This window comes from Bos indicus, chromosome 4 (genome assembly GCF_029378745.1).
Source record: "Bos indicus isolate NIAB-ARS_2022 breed Sahiwal x Tharparkar chromosome 4, NIAB-ARS_B.indTharparkar_mat_pri_1.0, whole genome shotgun sequence".
NCBI lineage: Eukaryota > Metazoa > Chordata > Mammalia > Artiodactyla > Bovidae > Bos > Bos indicus.
Genome location: NC_091763.1, coordinates 7,599,197 through 7,619,705, shown reverse-complemented (window position 1 = coordinate 7,619,705; position 20,509 = coordinate 7,599,197). Strand labels below are relative to the sequence as shown.

At 44.2% G+C, this 20,509-nt stretch overlaps 1 protein-coding gene across 1 annotated transcript in view; it reads left to right on the top strand.

The window, feature by feature from the left end:
• The window catches only part of ABCA13 (ATP binding cassette subfamily A member 13), a 335,950-nt gene that overhangs the window by 303,897 nt on the left and 11,544 nt on the right, over window positions 1-20,509 (top strand). Inside the window, exon 45 of the mRNA XM_070787451.1 lies at window positions 3,394-3,486. Coding sequence (XP_070643552.1) covers window positions 3,394-3,486 — 93 coding nt within the window. The remainder of the gene's footprint in view (window positions 1-3,393; window positions 3,487-20,509) is intronic.

Sequence of the window (20,509 nt, the reverse complement as noted above, 5' to 3'; positions counted from 1 at the left end):
CAGTGTATGCAGACACGTGAGCTAACTTACATGATTGGACATGTGAACGCATGTTTGTGTCTTTGAAAGTTTTTGACTTGAAGGTTTGTCTGTAGGGGATTTACCATATAAATACTTAAAGCTCTGAGTCACCTGACCCAGTTCTGTCCCCATCTGCTTAATCACCAAAAATAAACAGCATAGTGTTTATGTTTGAATGAATGGTCAGAGATTCCTTTCATTGTGTAGAACCTTGACTCTGTGTATCCTTCCTGATGCTGAAGACCATCAGCATCTCAAATCTCTGCCTCTGGGTCAAGACTCTATAGAATCCCAGGTTTCTGGAGCATAGTTGTTTGATAGCAGATACTCAGGCAATTGGAAACTGCAAGTCGTTATTCTGCGGCCTGAATAATATCAGTTGTTGTTGGGGTGTTGTGTTTAGGAAGGTCATATAGAAGTGACTAGATATTCTATCACTTTAACTAGAGACCTACTGCTGCTGCTGCTGCTGCTAAGTCACTACAGTCATGTCCGATTCTGTGTGACCCCATAGACGGTAGCCCACCAGGCTCCCCCACCCCTGGGATTCTCCAGGCAAGAACACTGGAGTGGGTTGCAATTTCCTTCTCCAATGCATGAAAGTGAAAAGTGAAAGTGAAGTCGCTCAGTCGTGTCCGACCCTGACCCTCAGCGATCTCATGGACTGCAGCCTTCCAGGCTCCTCCATCCATGGGATTTTCCAGGCAAGAGTACTGGGGTGGGGTGCCATTGTCTTTTCTGAGACACCTACTATGCACTCATAATAAAAAATGATATGGTTATTTTAAACTGAAATTAATTAGGAAAAATAGAGAAAGATAACATATGCACAGAAAAATATATAAAGCATACTTGGGATGTGAATAGCCCTGAGACTTCATGTTAAGCTACTGTAACAAAGACCCCAAATGACAGTGGCCCAGACCAGACAAACATTTCTCTGCTGCATTCTCAGTTCACACGGGGGGGCTGTGTCAGAGCCAAGGGTCATCCAAGGACTCCGATTCTTTCCACCAAGTCACTCATTCTTTATCTTCAGTGTTGAGTTGACTCAGTAGCTGTATCCACATCGCAGCTTATGGGAAGTGGAAAGATCCAAAACCCAGGGCAAGTGGCTTGCCCCCTTCAATGTGACTCGTAATTTGTCCTTCACACTGACCTGTTTGGCTGCGTGTCCCCCTGTGGCTGCATGGAAGGCTGACCAGTATAATCTTGATAAGAACGTACACTGACCGGACGAGCACACTGTTTTGTGTCAACTCCCCATTAGGAAAACTACCATACTTTCTTTAGAATTTGTATAATACAACACGGTAGAAGAAGGAGAGAAATTCCACCAGTAACTTCACTTTTCAGGTATTTGATAGTCATACTTCTTTTGTGCTTTTCCTTACTGTTTTTTTTAAACATATATGTGCAGTTTTCCTAACGTGCATTGTCATTTTACCATTGCTAAATCGTTACCTTTTCCATATCCAATTAATTGACTTTGGAAACCCTCATTTCAGTGGCTGACGCACATATGGATGTACCCTCATTTATGTTTCTGTATTATTCTATTGTGGAACCTGTTTCTAGATTTTTTACAGTTATAAATAAGTTGTTAAATGCATTCATATTTTCTGTATTTCTTTGCTAAGGTGAGTCCCTAGGAAAGGAATTTTTGGCAAATTGTTTTTCACCAAGGTATGCCAGTGTTTTCTTCCTAACAGTCATATATACACTGACCTGTTTAAAATTATTGAGAGAGTGTCTAACTTTGGGAGTATTTTTTTGGATCTATTTATTGTTTTTATTCACATAGGAGATGGAGGGAAAAAGAATTTTTATCTGTAACACACACAGGTATATGTGACAAATGCCTGTCAGGCTAGAAAATAGTTTTAAGATCACTTATCTGATGGTTTCGTTTGTAATTTATTGGTATGTTTATTACCCATAAATGACTTTTTTGAAAAGTCTATATATTATTTACCCTTTCTCTCTTGAGTTTTTGTTTATTTTTATAGTTGTATGTATGAGTTCTGTGGGCTTCTGAGGTGGCACTCATGGTAAAGAACCTGCCTGCAAATGCAGGAGACACGAGTTGCAGGTTCGATCCCTGTGACTTCTTTCCTGCCATCAGGAAGATGCCCTGGAGGAGAGCCTGGCATTCCACTCCGCTGTTCTTGCCTGGAGAATCCCAGGGACAGAGGAGCCTGGCGGGCTACAGTCCATGGGGTCGCAAAGAGTCAGACACGGCTGAAGCAACTTAGCACACACACACGAGTTCTTTATAATAAGTGCATCAAATATTACCCTTTGTGTTTGTTGCAGGTTTTTAAGTGTTAGTTTGCTGTGTTTTGACATACTTATTAGAAGTTTGTAGCTTTTCATTGTCAAGTACATAAAACTTCCCTTCACAGTTTATTCCACTGCTCTTATGCGTGGAGTCACGTTCCATGCTCTAGTCTGTATTTAAAATACTAATGTCTCATCTGCACTGTCATATTTTGTTCCAAAGATCTTCCTTGTAATTCCTTAGCATACTGTCTCTTTTTAATTATTTAAGAAAATGTTAATATTTTCTGGAATGAGTCTTATTTTACTTCTCTCTTGTTTGACCTTTTTCTACCTCTCTCTAAATAGTGTTAAAGTGTATTTTTTAAATTGTTTACAGTTTTTCTTGTGGGGAGTGATAAACTTTTGATCAGTATTATACTAAATTCTTCTTAAAATTTATATTATACTTTTATATATTTAGAATGATATAATTGTAAATTTTAAATCTTGATAACATACTTCATATCAACATAATATTAAATTATATTACAAGCTAAGTTATAAATTACATTGTTATTTTTTATATATAACATACTGTATTAAAGTATGACTTTTGTTTATAGTTTATACAAAATTTATACTTGTTACATTTTATACTTACATTATATTATTTATATTATAATGATTTTTTAAAACAATTTCTCATTTAAACTGTATTTGTTCTTTTCCCTCTTTCTTATATATCTTCCCACTGATTCAAAATTTCATTTTCCATCAGTAAATCTTTCTTTTCATAAGAATTCCACATGTTTATGAAGGTCTTTCTGATCTATTTTGCATTTTTGTGCTATTGCTAAAAGGTTTTCTCCTATATATTCAGTAACAGTTTTTCCTAGGACATGGAAAGACCACTATATTTTAGTTAATCGTGTAGTTGGCCATGTAAATGAAGCCTTAACCATTTCCAGAGTGCTGTTTTGAGTTCTGGGAGGTTCCTATATGGAAAGTCAGCTGATTTTCAGTAATGGCGTGTCTCTCCTCGCCCATCCCCCTGTTGATTCAAGCCCTGAGTCTGGGGCTGCGGCTCACCCCTGGTCTTGTCTCCCACAGCATGGAGGAGTGCGAGGCTGTGTGCACAAGGCTTGCCATCATGGTCCACGGCAGCTTTCGATGCCTGGGTTCCCCACAGCACATCAAAAACAGGTGCGTGCCATCTTTTCATTTAGGTGTCTGCTGTGAATTTGTAGCTGGACCCGTTATAACCGGAGGGGCACTAGGGTTGGCATGGTGCAGGCCCCTCACGGAGGGGAGACGGAGGCTGCGATGGGAAGGGTGTGTGTGAAACACCATCGCCGGGGGGTGCCCACTCTCAGCCCCACAGAGCCCAGCATTTCCCCACAAGGTCTTCTGCCCCCAAGGACACCCACTGTTATTGTGGTGATATTGGGAGGGTTTGAAATACCACTGCAGAGTCAAGATGAAATGGGACCAAAAGCATCCTCACTGATACACAAAACCTCATGGAAAGATTGTACTGACATATCCCTCACCCAGAGCGGGTAAGTAACCTGTGCTGCACTTGGAGAAAGACCCCATGGATTTAGGGTGGTGAAAGATGGTCCTTGTGGTTGCTTCCTAGTTCAGCTAATAAACTAGAGACTTTGTGCTTTAATAGCTTAGATTTCTTCCTTGGTTAATTGTCTTTTTTTCCATTTACTCTTTGGAATATTAATGATTCTATAATCAAGTTGTATGAGTGTTTTTAGGTATTCATATAACTTAAAAAATTCAGTGTTGCCTAAGCTGTTTTCAAAGTTTATAAGGCATGCCACAATTTTATTGCGTTTTACTTGACTGCACTTCACAGATGCTGCGTTTTTTTCAAGTTGAAGGTTTGTGGCCACCCTGCACTAAGTCAGTTGGTACCATTGTCCCAACAGCATTTGCTCACTTTCTGTCTTTGTGTCACATTTTGGTAATTCTTGCAGTATTTCAGACCCTCCACTAGCAAAAAGATTATGAGTCACTGAAGGCTCAGATGATAGCATTTTTTTTTTTAGCAACAATCTTTTTAAAATTAAGATATGTACATTTTTGGGCTTCCATGGTGGCCCAGACAGTAAAGAGTCTGTCTGCAGTGCGGAAGATTCAGGTTTGATCCCTGGGTTGGGAAGATCCCCTGGAGAAGGAATTGGGAACCCACTCCAGTATTCTTGTCTGGAGAATCCCATGAATGGAGCCTAGCAGGCTACAGTCCATGGGGTCTCAGAGTTGTACATGACTGAGTAACTTCACATCACATGTACATTTTTAGACATAATGCTATTGTACACTTAATAGACTACAGTATAGCATAATTTTATATGCACTGAGAAGCCCCCCAAATTATGTAACCCCTGTAATTGTGGTATTTGCTGGATTGTGGTGGCCTAAACCAAACCTGCAGTGTCTCCAAGGTCTGCCTGTCATTTCTTTTAAATGTGTTGTTTAATCTGTCCCTTTTGACCTAGAGTAATTTATCCATGTATGTTGATAAATCTCTTTTATTTAGTCAACGTTTTTAAATTTGGAATTCCAAAGCAGAGATTTGTTAAATTTGTAACAAATTTGTAAATTTATATATTAGGTTGAAATATTTTTATTCTATGGAGAACATAACAATGAATGCTTGGATCGAGATGCTGAGTTGGGAAGCAGATTGCTGTTTTCCGGTGGCTCAGAGTTGGGGCACTGCTTGTCTGCCCTGCTCACTCTCACTTCAGGTCAATCCCTCATCAGATAGCCTGCTGGAAACTTCTCTCAGAATGTGCTCTGCTCACCTTTAATAAGGATCATCAAAAGAAAAATAATATTTCACGCTCCCTCACCTTTATGAATGCCCACATAAAGTTTTACAGCCCTTGCCCGATTGCTGGGTGATGTATGTCTGAGTTTGGCTTCTTGCCCTTCAGGAGGTCTCCTGACCTCGCTGGAAGTGGCAGTGAGCAAGGTCCCTGGAGGAGCATCCTCTCCCCACTTTGGTCTGCATGCTCTCACCTGCTGCTGAGTTTCATGTCTGATAATGTGTAATATGTCACTCAGATGGTAAAGAATCTGCCTGCAATGCAGGAGACCTGGGTTCAGTCCCTGGATTGGGACGATCCCCTGGAGAAAGGAATGGCAATCCACTCCAGTATCCTTGCCTGGACCATTCCATGCACAGAGGGGCCTGGTGGGCTACAGTTCAGGGGTCACAGAGAGTGAGACACCACTGAGCAACTGTCACTTTCAGTGTGTAACAGGATTGAGAACAGATGGTCAGTAAGTATGAATAGTACAATTTTGTTAAGAGAGATAGTTTGTGGGTGATTGACTGGAACCTTGAACTTAATACATTCAAAAAATGATGTGTAAAGTTGGTATATTCTTGTGACACACTGAGTGCATGTGTTTCCATAATATTGAGATAAAGAATACAGGGTTCATCATAAAAGGGAATGCTGGGCTTCTAAACCTGGGGGTCATCAGTGCGGTGCCTACTTCTCTCCTCCGGGTGTTGGGGGGCTTCAGGAGGCAGCTCGGGGAAGATGGTGCCCCCTGGGCCTCAGAGCCATCACGTCATGTCTGAGCCTGGGGGCGAGACCAGGTCCAGGTCTTCCCTCTGCCTCCCTCCTTCCCACTGCCTCTTCTTGGGTGGTTTCCATGGACATGCCATTCTTGCTGCTCTGATTCTTTTTTTTTTAATTAATTTTTTTATTGAAGGATAATTTCTTTACAGAATTTTGCTGTTTTCTGTCAAACCTCAACATGAATTAGCCACAGGTATACATATAAACCTCCCTTTTGAACGTCCCTCCCTTCTCCCTCCCCATCCCACTCCTCTAGGCTGATACAGAGCCCGTTTGAGTTACTGAGCCATACAGCAAATTCCTGTTCACTATCTAATTTACATGTAAATTTACGTGTAAATATAAATTTTCATGTTACTCTCTCCATACATCTCACCCTCTCCTTCCCTCTCCCCATGTCCCTAAGTCTGTTCTCTATGTCTGTTTCTCCACTGCTGCCCTGAAAATAAGTTCCTTGGTACCATCTTTCTAGATTCTGTATATATGCATTCAGTTCAGTTCAGTCGCTCAGTCGTGTCCAACTCTTTGCGACCCCATGAATCGCAGCATGCCAGGCCTCCCTGTCCATCACCAACTCCCGGAGTTCACACAAACTCACGTCCATCGAGTCAGTGATACCATCCAGCCATCTCATCCTCTGTCATCCCCTTCTCCTCCTGCCCCCAATCCCTCCCAGCATCAGAGTCTTTTCCAATGAGTCAACTCTTCGCATGAGGTGGCCAAAGTACTGGAGTTTCAGCTTTAGTATCATTCCTTCCAAAGAAATCCCAGGGCTGATCTCTTTTAGAATGGACTGGTTGGATCGCCTTGCAGTCCAAGGGACTCTCAAGAGTCTTCTCCAACACCACAGTTCAAAAGCATCAATTCTTCGGCACTCAGCTTTCTTCACAGTCCAACTCTCACATCCATACATGACCACTGGAAAAACCATAGCCTTGACTAGACGGACCTTTGTTGACAAAGTAATGTCTCTGCTTTTGAATATGCTATCTAGGTTGGTCATAACTTTCCTTCCAAGGAGTAAGCTTATTTTAATTTCATGGCTGCAGTCACCATCTGTAGTGATTTTGGAGACCCCAAAAATAAAGTCTGACACTGTTTCCACTGTTTCCCCATCTATTTCCCATGAAGTGATGGGACCAGATGCCATGGTCTTCGTTTTCTGAATGTTGAGCTTTAAGCCAACTTTTTCACTCTCCACTTTCACTTTCATCAAGAGGCTTTTTAGTTCCTCTTCACTTTCTGCTATAAGGGTGGTGTCATCTGCATATCTGAGGTTATTGATATTTCTCCCAGCAATCTTGATTCCAGCTTGTGTTTCTTCCAGTCCAGAGTTTCTCATGATGTACTCTGCATAGAAGTTAAATACGCAGGGTGACAATAAAGAGCCTTGACGAACTCCTTTTCCTATTTGGAACCAGTCTGTTGTTCCATGTCCAGTTCTAATTGTTGCTTCCTGACTTGCATACAGATTTCTCAAGAGGCAGGTCAGGTGGTCTGGTATTCCCATTTCTTTCAGAATTTTCCACAGTTTATTGTGATCCACACAGTCAAAGGCTTTGGCATAGTCAATAAAGCAGAAATAGATGTTTTTCTGGAACTCTCTTGCTTTTTCAATGATCCAGTGGATGTTGGCAATTTGATCTCTGGTTCCTCTGCCTTTTCTAAAACCAGCTTGAAGATCAGGAAGTTCATGGTTCACGTATTGTCGAAGCCTGGCTTGGAGAATTTTGAACATTACTTTACTAGCGTGTGAGATGAGTGCAATTGTGCGGTAGTTTGAGCATTCTTTGGCATTGCCTTTATTTGGGATTGGAATGAAAACTGACCTTTTTCAGTCCTGTGGCCACTGCTGAGTTGTCCAAATTTGCTGGCATATTGAGTGCAGCACTTTCACAGCATCATCTTTAAGGATTTGAAATAGCTCAACTGGAATTCCATCACCTCCACTAGCTTTGTTCGTAGTGATGCCTTCTAAGGCCCACTTGACTTCACATTCCAAGATGTCTGGCTCTAGGTCAGTGATCACACCATCGTGATTATCTGGGTCGTGAAGATCTTTTTTGTACAGTTCTTTGTGTATTCTTGCCACCTCTTAATATCTTCTGCTTCTGTTAGGTCCATACCATTTCTGTCCTTTATCAAGCCCATCTTTGCATGAAATGTTCGCTTGGTATCTCTAATTTTCTTGAAGAGATCTCTAGTCTTTAGTATACGATATTTATCTTTCTCTTTCTGACTTCCTTCACTCTGTATAATAGGCTCTGAGTTAATCTACCTCATTATAACTGACTCAAATGCATTCCTTTTTATGTCTGAGAAGTATTCCATTGTGTATATGTATCACAACTTCTTTATCCATTCATCTGTCGATAGACATCTAGGTTACTTGCATGTTCTAGCTGTTGTAAATAGTGCTTCCACGAACAATGGGATACATGTGTCTCTTTCAATTTTGGTTTCCTCAGGGTATATAACTAGGAGTGGGATTGCTGGGTCATATGGTAGTTTTATTCCTAGTTTTTTAAGCAATCTCCATACCGTCTTCCATAATGGCTGTATCAATTTACATTCCCACCAGTGGTTCAAGAGGGTTCCTGTTTCTCCATACCCTCTCTAGCATTTATTGTTTGTAGACTTTTTGATGGCCATCCTGACTGGTGTGAGGTGATATCTTATTGTAGTTTTGATTTGCATTTCTCTAATAATGAGCAATGTTGAACATCTTTTCATGTGTTTGTTAGTCATCTGTATGTCTTCTTTGGAGAAATGTCTATTTAGGTCTTTTCCCCACTTTTTGATTGGGTTTGTTTTCTTCGTATTGAGTTGTATGAGCTGCGTATATATTTTGGAAATTAATCCTTTGTCAGTTGGTTCATTTGCTATTATTCTCTCCCATTCTGAGGGTTGTCTTTTCACCTTGCTTATAGTTTCCTTTGCTGTGCAAAAGCTTTTAAGTTTAATCAGGTCACACTTGTTTACTTTTCCTTTTATTTCCATTACTCTAGGAGGTGGATCATAGAGGATATTGCTTTGGTTTTTGTTGTCAAGAGTTCTGCCTATGTTTTCCTCTAAGAGTTTTATAGTTTCTGGTCTTACATTTAGGTCTTAATCCATTTTGAGTATATCTTTGTGTATGGTGTTAGGTCTGATTCCTTTCTTTTTAAAAGAATTTATTTACTTTTAATTGGAGGATAATTCCTTTACAATATTGTGTTGGTTTCTCCACCTTTGCTTGTTTGAATTCCTTTCCTGGACCCAAAGGGGCAGACCCCAAGAACTGCCCAATCAGAGAATGTTCCTCCAAAGGGCAAGCCCTTCCCCAAGTCCTTTCTGAGCTTCTCAGCCCAGCATCCTGCTGCATGCCCATCCTCCCACCTCCTCCATCCCTCCTGTTTTAAATGCATTCATCAAAATATGAGTTGTCATGAGGCCCACAGACTAGAAGATGATTGGACCGAGGGCTTTGTCACATCTTCTGGGCAGAGGTGTGAGGCTTGAACTCAGTGGGAGGTACCAGATTGGCCCAATGGAGTCTCTCCCATTGGGTGCCCATCAGTCTCGGAAGTGAGCTCATGGTGCCTGTGGCATTCATAGGCCTGGTAGGTGGGCATCTCAGGAGAGGTAGCAACCATGGGTCCAGGAGAGGGGACTGCTCTGGTTGGGGGTCATAGAGAAGTCTCTGAGTACAGGTAAAAGTACCATGGGGAGACTGTTTAAAGGGCATTGGATTCTTGATTGCATAATAGACACATCTCTATAAATACTGGATGTGAGAACACTTAAGAGGGATGAATGTACACCAGCTAAAGAATGCTTTGATTTAATGTTGAAATTAAAGGGAATCATTGGGCTGAGTGAAATCCACCCTGGGAATAGCTGATTTTTAAATATTGGTGGGAAAAGACCCTGATGCTGGGAAAGATTGAGGGCAGGAGGAGAAGGGGATGACAGAGAATGAGATGGTTGGATGGCATCACCGACTCAATGGACATGAGTTTGAGCAAACTCAGGGAGATAGTGAAGGACAGGGAAGCCTGGCATGCTGCAGTCCATTGGGTTTCAAAGAGTCAAATACAGCTGAGCAACTGAACAATACATATGGCTGAACGACCATGGGTTTTCTGGCCTTACCTTGGGTTTCACAAGCCTGCATTCTTTTCATTTTGGGGTGGATCACTCTTTCAGCAGAGCCTGTCCTGTGTCTCATTCGGCAGCGCCCCCAGCCTGGGGATGACAGCACAGCATGTCCCCAGACATGGCCCTGGTTGCGAAGCACCATCTCACCTGCACTTTCCCCCGTGTCTTCAGGCAGTCAGAGATGGCTGGACATGCGGGCAGAACTGAGGTTGGAACTCAGAGTCTCCAGGGTAGCTCAGGCTATAGCCCTGCCCTTTCCCTGACTTCCAAGGTGTGGCTCTGCGTCAGCTAGAGGAGAGACCGTGAGTGGGATGGGCTGGGAACAGGCCTGATGAGGGCCAGCTCTGCACACACTGGGGGATGGTTCTTCCTGTAGGCTGGTCCTCTGGGCCCTGGGTAATCTCATTTTGCATAAGTTCCAGGATCTAGTGAGAAGAGCATCTTCCTCTCCTTCCAGCCTCAGTCTGGTCCAGCTCAGATGTGAGAAATGGTACCCCGGTGCCAGTGGGCCTGGAGGACACTGTGAAGATGGCAGGTTGGGGTCCCCCACATCCTCTGAACACCCCTCCTCTTCCTGCCTCACTGTCTCCCGCTTGCTTGGACACCTTGCAGCCATGACTGCACCCCACCAAGCCGCCCGCACCGCCCTCCTTCCTGGCCAGGGCACGGGGCCTCTGGCCTCTCCGAGGCTCAGCACTTCTCTGCCTTGTGTCTTTGCAGCTACTGCTTGTCTCTTCTTTGGCAGGAGCTGTCTCCTCCCTGCCAGGAGTTCTGTCTGTGCCAGACCCACCTGGTTCCAGTGAGACCTGACACTCCTGGATAACACCGCCTGGGTCCTTTGTCTGCCAGCATCGCCCTGGGCTCAGCATCCGTGCCGTCTCAGGGATGGAACCTGGGGGCAGTGAGAGCCAGTCCTGGATGCCTTGGTGCAGGGAACCCAACAGAACCACCTCAGAGATGCGCATGTGGTCCTGAAATGTTCAGGCTTTGATTCCCAGGAGCCCTCATGTTGCCAGACTCTAGACTCACTCCTTTGTTAATAATTGGACATCCTATTTTGTCAGGTTCCAGGCCTTCTTTTTATAACTTTTTAAGGTATCTTAAGTCATATTTCTAAACAACTAAACATTGTGTTTGGAGAAGGAAATGGCAATCCAATCCAGTATTCTTGCCTGGAAAATACCTGGATGGAGGAGCCTGGTGGGCTACAGTCCATAGGGTCGCAAAGAGTTGGACACGACTGAGTGACTTCAATTAGTTAGTTAATTATAAACATTGTGTTTAACCTTAGAGCTGGCATTCTAATTTATTTTTAAATGTTTTTTGTGTTTGCAAGCCAAGAACAAACCAAGTCGAGTCTGATCACTGCTAGGTTTCTCTTCCTGGGACTTACCCAGGCCCTGGCTCTGCTGGTCCCGGCTTCAGCCAGCATCGCATCCTTAGCCTGCCTGCTGTGAAGACAGGAGGATTTGGCTAAAAGTGGGACTGGTGGGCCAGGAGGACCCACAGGGTCTACGACTGACTTTCTGAGGTGTGGTCTCTCAGGGAGGGTGGCACCCTGGCTCCGCCCCTGTCTCTACCCCATCTCTGTGCCTCCCCATACCCCGCGCCCCCCAGCCTCTGCTTCAGGCTAGAGGTGTGTGTCCCTGCCCCCATCCAGCCACAGGGCTCTTGCCATCTCAGAGCTCCTCTCAGATCCCTCCTCAGTCTCATCTGCACTCCCTGCCTTTCTGCGCTCAGCCAGACCACCTCCCGGACATCATCCCTCCTCCGCCAGCCTCTGGGGGTGGAGGTCATGCCTGTGCTCAGTGGCTGTGGGGCTTGGATGCCACTTTACTTTGTCCCCTGTTTCCAATCAGAGCAGGAGAGTTCCTGGCGCCCCTGGAGGACCCCTTTAGGGTCAAGAAACTTGGGAACATGTCCCTCATCCTTTGGCCTTTTCCTTTTGAAAGTCAAAGTTGTTCAGTCATGTCCAGCTTTTGCAACCCCATGGACTATACAGTCCATGGAATTCTCCAGGACAGAATACTGGAGTGAGTAGATCTCCTTCTCCAGGAGATCTTCCTAACCCAGGAATTGAACTGGGGTCTCCTGCATCATTGCAGGAGGATTCCTTACCAGCTGAGCTACATGGGAAGCCTGTGGTTAAAGAAGTCGCCTTCTCTGAAATGTATAGAGCATGACTATAGCCCGCAGTCCCAGACCACCTCTCCTCGGTGACTGGGCCCTTCCAGGGAGTCACACCCATTGCCCTTTCTCGCTTCCCCAGGCTCTGGGTCAGCCCTTCTAAGTTCCAAATTGCCTTTCTTCCCTGGTGGCCATTGATTCCTGTTTTCATCCCTGCTGGACTAAGTACTGTGTATAGATCATCTAGCTTGCTAGGTAGTAATACCCAGAGATGACACCTGTAGAGTGCATTCCAGACGCTGGTGTTAAGTGCACGTGCACATGTGTGTTTGTGTGAGCCACTCAGTCGTGTTTGACTCTGCGATTCCCACAAACTGTAGCTCACCAGGCTCCTCTGTCCATGGAATTCTCCAGGCAAGAATACTGCAGTGGGTTACCATTCCTTTCTTCAGGGGTTTTATGTGTATCAGGTAACTTATTCCTCATGACCATGATGACCAACCCAGGAGCCGACATTATGGCCTCTCTACTTTTACAGGCACAGAAAGTAAGACTGGAACATTTGGGAGTCTCTCTAGGTCACTGGTTAGTGAATGGAAGAGCTGGATTTGAGCCCAAGCACTGGGGCTGACCATCCCCATCTAACAGGTACAGGAGTGAGCCAGGGTGAGGTTGGGGCTCACCTGTGGTCCATCTGACTGCTGAGCCCCCGGGTGGTCAGCTTGCACCAGGCTGGCTTCCCGCTGGCTGCAACCTGGGGCTGTACAGATGAGAATGGATGCAGATGCGTGCCGGGTCTTCAGCCACACCAGCCTTCCTCTTGGTGTGTTTCTGCATATTCTAATTGTTACTGAGAATCTGACCCCCCACTTAACGTTTAACTTCTGATTTCCAGGTCTGAAAGATGCTTCAGTGGGGTCTCACTAAATATTTATTCAACATTCTTCTCTTCCTATGTCCCTATTTTTGAGGAAGAAAATTGCTTCTTTATCAAGTGTATTTCTTGTATCCCTTTGATACTGACATGATCTCCTCCCCTTGAGACCTTCCTCCAGTGGTTTTCTCCTTCCTCTTCTGGATCTTTCAGGTTCTCTTTTGTGTCAGTTGTGAGATACATTTATCTATTAGTAACAGAACATGAGACACATAGAAGAATATTTGTTAGGCATATTCATTTTCACATGTAGTAAAAACCCAGAAGCAACTGGTTATTGGCACTTGTTCACTTGGCTTGAGTCTTCACAATTTGCTTGGTCCCCAGAATAGCTGCTTGGCTCCACCCACCCGTCACATCCATGTCCTAGACGAGAATCAAGAAGAAGGAGGGAAAGGCAAAAAGGGCCCATGCCACCGTCCCCTCTTCAAGCAGGCTTTTCCAAGTCCCGCCCAGCGACTTTCACTTATACGTTGTTGGTCACCCTGGCTACTAGAAAGGCTAAGAAATATAGACCTGAGCTAGGGGCTTCCCCAATGAAATAAAGTTGATTTCTGTTACGAGGAAGACAAGGGAGGTAGATGCTGGGTGGTTCTCTGCAGCGTCACATTCTGATAGGATTGTTTCCTCAGTTGAGAGTGGTTGTCAGTTTCAACGGGCTGTGATCTGTGGCTTCTGGTACAAGACTGATGTGTGATATGGAATATATGTCTGTACATCGTGTGCACGTGTGTATGTCTGTATAAAGGAAAGCTGGAGGCAGCGGTGGCTACCTGGTAACCAGGGATGACCAACACCGACCTCTGTGGGCACTGGTGCCTCGTCCCAGGTAGTGAGGGATGTAGATTGTAATGGAGCACATCCTGAGAGTCTGGGCAGCTGCCTTATCACCTGCAGGCTGTGGGCACGTTCATGACCCACCAGGGAGGGACCGTAACAGCCGTGCATCACACCCCTTTGCTTTCCCTCCCTTGGGACTGGCTTAAGCGGGAGAGTTAAGTCTGAAGGTGAAAAGTGGTCCTCCCAGGAAGGAAAAATGAGTCACATTTCTGAAGCACAGAGTTTACACTTTGAAGTCTGCTGGGCCAGTTTAAGTGGAGAGGGAAGATGGGGCTGTTTATGTATACACAAAATAAAACTTTATGTGATTTTAAAGAGACTACTTAAGATGATGAGAATTTTCATTTCCTTGAGTTGTCTGACATGCAAATTTTAGGAACTGAGAAAGAAAATGAAACAAACCTCAAAGGATGTGCTCATCCGTCATTTATGTTGCTATTTTACTTAAAATATAAAGAATGTGAATGTCGTTCAGTCGTGTCCAACTCTTTGTGACCCCATGGACTATACAGTCCATGGAATTCTCCAGGTCAGAATACTGGAGTGGGTAGCCGTTCCCTTCTCCAGGGGATCTTCCCAACCTAGGGATCAAATCCAGGTCTCCCACATTGCAGGCGGATTCTTTACCAACTGAGCCACTGAGGGAAGCACAAAATATAAAGAATAACCTGGAGGATTTATCCATCAGTTTTCCGCGAAGAGACAAGAGGAGGTACAATGATGTTTCAGTTCTCAAACTGTGACTTTCTGGGCATCTGCAAATTAATATATCACCTATGTGACACCATATGCTTAAGCATGACAACTTCAATCTATTACTTCTACAAAACATTACCACATACATAAAAGCCTAGACTTAGATTATATTGCCTGATAATAAACTGGCTCACTTAAAAATGAAATATCTGATGATTCTGTGTGTTTATATCATCTTCACAAAGGAGGAGGCACTTTGTACATGGGTGCATAGAATGACTTCTGCCGTGGCACGGAGCTTTTGAATCACGGGGGACAAGATTCTACTGGTCTGCGTTTTGCTTGCTTAGAAGCATTTCACCACTTCTAAAAACAATGAATTCATTCTCTTTACTATAAATGGTTCTTTTGAGAGAAAGGACTGAGCTCTCCTCAGCATGTGTGCACTTTACAGAGGCGAGTAGTTTGTTATCCTGTTTGCTTTGAAGACACCGAGTTGCCTGAACACACTCAGTGTTGCTCCAGGCGTTTCTGATCTACGTGCTCCTCTCCCGCTGGACTTCTTGGGCGATATCCCTGGTCTTGGACATTCAGCTCATGAGGGATGTCATCCAAAGTGTCACTTTACCAGAGGGAGCACCGTGCTTTGATTTTCTCATATTTTCTCTTGGAACAGTGGGACTGCTTCTTGCCTACAGTGAAGATGTGCAATGGAAGTGATGGGAGATTTTTTCCTGGATTCAGACTCACACCGTGATCCCTTTTCATTTGTGCACATTTGATGAGGGCCTGTGTCAGGACCCCAACTTGAGCCTGGTCCCTTATGTCAGTAAGTCTGGTGTCAGATGGACACACATTACAAAGACATGTAAATGCAACACAGTGAGGTAATTTTGTGGACAAAATGCTGTATGATGCAACTGTTATTGGGTGTCTCCTTAGTCACAGGGTCTTTAGCTGGATAGATGAATAAGGTGCAGCCCAAATAAAAGCTTACATAAGATACCATAAGTGCTACTCATGGTAAGACTTAGGAGGAGACAGCCCAGTGTTTTAGATGATGGATTGCCTGGGTGGCTTCCTGGAGAAGGAGGCATTTAAACCAGGTGTATTTGTGGGAGGTGAATCAACTGTGTGAGCCCTTCTGGTGGTAGGAGAGTCATGGAGATGAGTAACGCAAATCACATTTGAGAAGAGCTGGACTGTCACACAGGTGCAGGGTGAATAATGGGGGCGTCCACTTGGAGACAGTGTTTGGGGTTAAACCAAGGGAGGTTTAAATTCTGGGGTGGAAAATTAGGGAACAAAGGGAAGCAATAAGAAACAGGAGCAGAAATGGTCCATTAAAAGGTGACTTTTGTTCTTTAGCTGGAAGTTAATTAAGATGAACTGGAGTCAGCTGGGAACAGGGCAGGCGGGAAGGAAAGCATTGGTGGGGAGGCTTGGCAGAAGAATAATAGAGCTTTACAGCCAGCTGGTCTGAGGCAATAGGAGAGAAGGAGCTGTCATGTCACTAGCCTTGGGATCTGGGAGGTGGAAGATGGTGATGTCAGGGGAGAAACACGAAGTCAGGATGGGCTGAGAGGGAGGAGCTAGGAGCGTGTTCTTTGTGAGCCTGGGGGCTGCTCAGGGGTTCCTAAGGAAGAAAGGATGCTGTGTTCTGCCCGGATGCTCTTAGCTGTGGCAGGAGACAGGGAGAGAAGCCTAAAGCTGATGGTGATCTCGACTCTCTCGGGAGACAGAGGCAGGGGGTAGCTGGATTCAGGCCACCTTTGTCACTTTTGCGGATTTGGATGTCGTGGGGCGGGGCTCTCATCCATGTGCTTACCTTTCCTGAAACATTACTGAACTTGGGCCATTTGTCAAGTGCTGTTTGTGCATCATCTCATTTAATAGCCTAAAGAGCTGTGTTTACCCGCTTCACCATAACGCAGCTCAGACCTAAACAAGCTCGGCAGTTGGCTCAGAACGCAGTTATAACTGAACCAGTTTTAGAACTCAATTCTCAACTCCTAAGATCCGTATACTACGGCTGTCTCCCCAACTCACCCCAAACTGACGGCATGACAGAGCTCTGCTGCTGGGAGCTCTTGGGCGTCTGTCTGCGATGCCAGCTGGGAGCTTCCTCTGTAGAACTTTCTTCTCTTGCCTCTGCGGAGAGAACAGACTCCCCTCGTTTTGAAACATGGGCTGACTCCTCTTTGAAAGCTAGTATGGCTGGATGAGATGCAGCCAGTCAGTCAGTCTGATGTTACAGACAGACTTGGAACATCACCTCTAGGGCTTTGAAAAAGTTATTTAACATTTCTGAAAGCTTGTTTCTTTCTCTTAATGGGGACAATCATACGTATTTTGTGGTACTGTGGAAAGAAGTAGCTGGATACAGTGAGCTTATTTCTACCTTGAGGGCTAGGACGCCCTGAGATCAAATTGTGCTTTATTTCCTCAGTTCTTTTCTCAAAAGTTACTCTCCAGTTGGATCTCCTGTATGTAGTCCACCTATTCATAGACGCATGAGAGCCCCTGGATGTTAGCTAGCAATATAGCCACTTGGAAATAAGAATGCACTTTCCAGCTCTCACTCTCTGTACATGTGGGCAAAGAGATTATAGAAGAGGTACTAGCAACTTCAAGGATATGAATTTGTAAGGAAGGGCGTGTGCTTTTTCTGCCTCTTCGTTCCTTGCTTCTGATGTGAATGCAGATGTGATGGTTAGAGATGAAGCAGCCATCTTGGACCATGAGGCAACTTCAGCAATGGAGACCTGTGAGCAGAGCAATATGACAGAATGGGCCAAAGAAAGGCCTTACCCTTTTGTGGTTGCCTGACCTCAGATTTTATACTTGCTAATATCCTGCTTCTCTGGGTTTTCTGCCACTCATTTATGAATCTGAACAGACTAGCACTCTCTGACATATAAAACACAACATTCGTGGTTTTTACTACTTTAAACTTCTTCCTGATAGAATGTAAATCCTTTGACAGTAGACCTTTGTTTTTATTACTGTATCTCTGACATTCGGGACAGTACATGACGTATGCTCAGGGTACTTGTTGAACAAATAAATAGATGAGTGAATGAACGCAAACTCTGTAGTGCATGGGATACCTTTGCTAGACGATATCTTCTTCCAGGCTGCTTTGATTGAACTTTAAAAGAGCAGTCAGATGAGACTGTGGGAGAATTTAGGCTCTGCTCAGCTTAATGAAGAATAATAACAACAATCAACCCCTTTGATAAAGATTTCTATCCAGCTCCCACTGATCTCTGGACCGGATGAAGCCTGCTTTCTCCCAGAACCTTCTGCATTGTTTGTCCTTTGTTGGCTGCTTTTAGAAACAGGCTCTGTCTTACTCAGTGTCTCCATGAACAGGAACCATCAGGTGCGTGATGCAGGCCCAATTGCTGCTCAGTTTTGGCAGTGTTTTCCTGTCGCTTCCCTGCAGGGTAGCCAGACCCAGTACTGACGTAGCCTGACCTGCCAAGAACTAATGTGCACATAGACAGCAAAAATGTGCCACTCCAAAGCTCAGCGGGCACTGCAGGATGGTGAATTCCGATTGCAAATGCAGCTTAATAAGCCCAGGAATACCCAGGCTAGCCAAAGAAATAGATTCCTCTTAGCCCAGGACTTTGCTTCCCTGGTGGTTCAGATGGTAAAGAATTTGCCTGCAATGCGGGAGACCTGGGTTTGATCCCTGGGTTTGGAAGATCCTTCGGAGGAGGGCATGGCAACCCACTCCAGTATTCTTGCCTGGAGAATCCCATGAAGAGAGGAGCCTGGCAGACTACAGTCCCTGGGGTCACAGAGAGTTGGACATGACTGTGTGACGGAGCACAGCACCGTGAGGAGGTCAGCTCAGTGCGGTAAACTGCAAACTAGGTCGCAACTGTATTTCAGGTTTCAAATACTTCAGGACTAAAATTTCGGAAGTTTATTTACTCTGGGTTCAGTTAGCCTAAAATTTAGGTGTGTGTGTATATGTATCTCTGTGTGTATGTGTGTGTACGTTTTTCTCTGTGTGTGAGTGTACATGTGTGTCTGTGTATGTGCATGTATGTATATTTGTATGTGTGTATGTAAGTGTGTGTGTTGGTGTATGTGTGCATTTGAAGAAAATGCATGAGGCCACAACGGTTTAAAGGTTTCATAGTTGAGAAGCATTTTACAAATTTGATTTGGGGCTCTCTTTTATCAAAAGCATAAAAAAAAAAACTTTGCATGAGTTAGCTTTTGTTGTAAACAGCTGCAAAGTGAAGTTTATGAGATGCAGTGGCTGATATGATTTTCATTCATCCTCCAGCAGCTGCAGATGGGCTGGTCTGGATGGTTCAAAGGGGCTGGCTCTGTCCCACCTGTAACACATCCTCCTTCCAGAATCAGTGTCTGAGCATTTTCCAAACAGGAAAATGTCTAGAGAGCACAAGTACGATTCAAGCCTGAGGTCACATCGCACCTGCAAATCGTGTCACATGGCTGTTAAGAAAAAGAGCAGGAGAACAGTCTCACCCCTTAAGGCAAGAACTCAGCAGGGTGATATGGCAAAGGGTGTCATGTTGGAGCCATGCTTCCCTGGTGGCTCAGAGGGTAAAGAAACTGCCTGCAATGCGGGAGACCCAGATTTGATCCCTGGGTTGGAAAGATCCCCTGGAGAAGGGAACGGCAGCCCGCTCCAGTATTCTTGCCTGGAGAATTCCATGGACAGAGGAACTTGGTGGGCTAGAGTCCATGGGGTCACAAAGAGTCGGACACAACCGAGTGACTAACACTTTTACAATCTACTACAGTCCCAACCACTTGTCATTGATTTTTCAAAACAGTGGCATCCTTTCTTTGTCTTTTAACAGATTAATTGAAATATACTTTACGTGTCATACAACTCTCTCGCTTAAAGTGTATAATTCAGTGCTTTTTAGCATATTCATAATTATGTGCAACTTTCTCCGCAGCCAATTTTAGAGCATTTTCATCATCTCAAAAAGAAACCCTGTCCCTTTAGCGATCAATTTTCTTTTCATTCTAGTTCTAACCTCCACTGATCTGCTTTCTGTCTCTATAAAGTTGTCTCTTATTGACCTATAAATGGAATTACATAATATATGATCTTCTCTGACCAGCAGCGTTCACTCATTGCAGTGTTCACTCATTAAGGCTCATTTGTGTTATCAGTACTTCATTTCTTTTTAAGGCCAAATAACATACAACACTTCTGTTTGTTCATTGTCAGTGGGCGTTTGGGTTATGTTCACCTTTTGGCTGTTATACATTCTGTTGCTACAAACAATCAGCTAGGAGTTTTCTTAGGGGCGTATCTTTTATTTCTTTGGGTATATACCTTTGAGGAAAACTGCTAGATCATATAGTAAAGTGAAAGTGAAAGTCACCCAATCGTGTCTGACACTTTGTGACCCCTTGGACTACACAGTTCATGGAATTCTCGGATTCTTTACCAGCTGAGCCACCAGGGAAGCAGCTCATATCGTGAACTCTGTGCTTAAACATTAAAGGAGCTGTCAGTTTGTTTTCCAAACTCTCTGTACATTCCTATCAGCCCTGAATGAAGTTTGTAATCGCTCTACATCCTGTTCATTACTTTTTATTATCTGAATTTTTATTCTAGCCGTCCCAGTGAAGAGTAGTATCTTGTGGTTTTGATTTGTCCACGTGCTTGTTGCCCACTTGCCTGTCTGCTGTGGAGAAATGCCTATTCATATCTTCTGTCCATTTAAACAGTATTAGGTTGTCTTTTTATTATTGAAAGAGTTGCACATTCTAGGTACAAATCCCTTTTCAGATAGGTGATTTGCAAGTATTGTCTCATTTTTAAATGCACTTTTTAATTGGAGTATGATTGCTTTACCATGTTGTATTAGTTTCT